General features: G+C 64.3%; 1 protein-coding gene across 1 annotated transcript; it reads left to right on the top strand.

The window, feature by feature from the left end:
* Positions 1-279: 279 nt before the first annotated feature.
* Positions 280-2332, top strand: VOLCADRAFT_96152 (uncharacterized protein; the record flags this gene model as incomplete). Its single annotated transcript, XM_002955167.1, has 3 exons — positions 280-443; positions 667-1825; positions 2135-2332. The coding sequence occupies 3 exons, from the start codon at positions 280-282 to the stop codon at positions 2330-2332; spliced, it is 1521 nt and encodes a 506-aa protein (XP_002955213.1).
* Positions 2333-2628: the final 296 nt, after the last annotated feature.

Below are 2628 nucleotides of genomic sequence, written 5' to 3' on the forward strand. Positions count from 1 at the left end.
TGACGACCGCTGGCGGGTTGGCTGCTTCTCGGATCAGCTGATAGCGACAGCAGTCATGTATGGTGTGTCCTGCTCCGTGCAGCGAATGCGCCTCCCAGATGCGCCTCTCCTTCCCGTTCCTTTTCCGCTCGGCACAGCTCGATCCTTATCCATTTTTCCTCTGTGTTTCTCTCCGTCTCTTTGCCAGGTTGGGGCGACGGCGGTGCCGTTGCTTTACATCGGCTAGTTGGGGGGCTGCTTTGTGCCGCCTCCGCCGCGGGCCATGTGTTGATGGCAGCGATGGCTCTGTCCCTCGGAGCGGGGGAGGGGGACAGGGATAGGGCCCTAGTGGCAGCGAGCGCAGCTGGTCGCAGGAGAGTCGTACGGCTGCTGCTGGCGAATGGCGCGGATCCAGAGGCCGCAGAGGCGTACGGCTACTCCGCGCTGTACGAGGCGGCGCGCAAGTGAGTGTACGGCCCTCATTGTAAAGGGGGGACAATACAGGAATGGGAAAGAGTGTAGGGTTGTGTCACGGGCTGGAAGGAAGCAGCTGCCGTAATGATGCGAGTAATGCATCTGCCCATAGGAGTACGGCACTTGTGTGCGTGCGGTGATGCTTGTGTGTCGTACACCTTGGGTCTTCTTCCTGACCTGGCGCGCTTCGTGGTCCCTCGCGCTCTTGTGCAGCGGCAATACCGACGTCGTCGAAGTGCTGCTTGACGCGGGAGCTCGCATTGATGGCGCAACCGCTGCAGCTGCTGCTATGCCGTACGAAGGAAGGATTCCATCGATGTTCGGGTCTTGGAGTGTCCCGCGGCCCAGCGCGGCGCCGCCGCCCGCCAACCCCCACTCCGATCCAGACCCTGGGAAGTTACGGCCGACCGCGATTAGTGGCGGCGGCGGTGGCGGCAACGTTAATCTTCCTGGAGCGGTCGCCCCGTATCCGCCTCCGCTGCGCGCTCCTTTTCCGCTGGCAGCAGGTATGATATCTGGCGATGGTGACGGCGGCGGTGGCGGATCCCCAGCGGCAGGCTTGGTTGTGCCGGCGCCGAAGGTGTTCGATCCGGAAGAATTTTACCGTGACAGTGATAGCGGCGGCGGTGGTGGAGCCGCCGTTGCGACTCCGCGGCGCTGGGACGAGTATCCGAAGACGCCGACCGCCACTGCGGCCGCCGCTGCCGCAAAAGCATGGGACAGTGATGACGACGACGATGATGATGATGACGATGATGAAGGAGCGGGTGGCGCCGGTGCCGGCAAAGCTGGCGGTGCCTTCGCTGGGAGCGGGACCATTGCCGGTGATACCGGGGTCAGCGGTGCCGGCGGTCCTCGCACTTCTGTTCAGGTCGGCGGCCTCAACGGCGTGGTACCGCTTCCTCCGCGGTTGCCGCCGCCGCTGCCCCGGCGGAAGCAGCCGTTGCCGCTGCCACCCAACTTGGCTGCCCTGCCGCTGATGCCATCCCTTACGTATGGGGCGCCGCCGCCACTGCCGCCGCCACTGATGCTCCTGTTGGCCGGGCCGGGGGAGCGCAGTATATCCCCCCGCCGCAGCGGCCCATCGCCGCTGCTGGCGGCGATACAAGGTGGCCATGCGGCTACTGTCGCGTTGCTGCTGCACCGCGGCGCCAAGGTCGACACCGACGGCGGCGCGGAGCTGCTGGCGGCGGCGCACCCGCAAATAGTGGATGGGCTGATGGCTGCCGTACCCGGCCTTTCCGCACACCTCGGCCCGGCACTGCTGGCTGCTGCGTCGAGCAACAGGGTCAATGTGGTCAGCGCGCTGCTCCGTCACGGCGCCGACCCGACCTTCCGGGGCGGCATGGCGCTCCAGGAAGCCGCATTCCGGGTGAGTGAGCGGCTAGAGCTGCCCGTCTCGTTTGGCACTGGGGCTCTTGGGGCTGGGACGAACTAGTTGAACTTTGCTTGCTGTTCGTTTTTCATAGAACATGACACATTTCCCAGCCTGTCATTCCCCGTAGTTTGTATCCCTCGTCTCCTCCCTGCCCCCGACGTCCCCCCTCCCCCCGGCTTCTTCACAACCGCCGACTGGTTGTTGGCTATGCTTTTTTAACATCTGCCGCAGCAGTCTTTCCTTGGCATCAATCAGCTTCACTCGCTCGTGGTTCGTCTTTTCCCCCTTCCCGACGTTCCCCAGAGCCATGTGGATGTACTGAAGGTGCTGCTTCAGGCGGACCGAGATCGGCTGCGGGACATCGGCGCGGTGGAGGCTGCACTGAAGTGGGCCCGCTGCTTTGGCCGCATGGAGGTCCTGAAGCTCCTGGGGGGCCTCCCCTTCAGGTCCACTGAGCTGCCGGGTTCCGGAGCTGCTGACCCAGGTCCCGGCCATACGTAGGGGGCCGCCTGGCGTTGCGAAAAGGGCCCGGATGTCATCCTGGACTGCCCTTTCGTTATTAGGGGCCCTACATCACGGCGCTCTGATCGAGCGGGCGCTACGTGGCTGCGGTGGGAAGGTGAGGGCAGCGAGAATGCGGAAGTTGAGGAGGAGACGTGTCGGCGGACGACCTTCACTTCGGCGCGTGACGCCATTGCTTGGCAAGAGCTGCGAGTTCGTTGGCTCTCTTGACCCATGGGACAGACCCGTAAGTCCCTGCAGCTACAGGGCACCCGGAACCTCCACATTGATTTTCA

Source organism: Volvox carteri (genome assembly GCF_000143455.1).
Source record: "Volvox carteri f. nagariensis unplaced genomic scaffold VOLCAscaffold_49, whole genome shotgun sequence".
Classification (NCBI taxonomy): Eukaryota; Viridiplantae; Chlorophyta; class Chlorophyceae; order Chlamydomonadales; family Volvocaceae; genus Volvox; species Volvox carteri.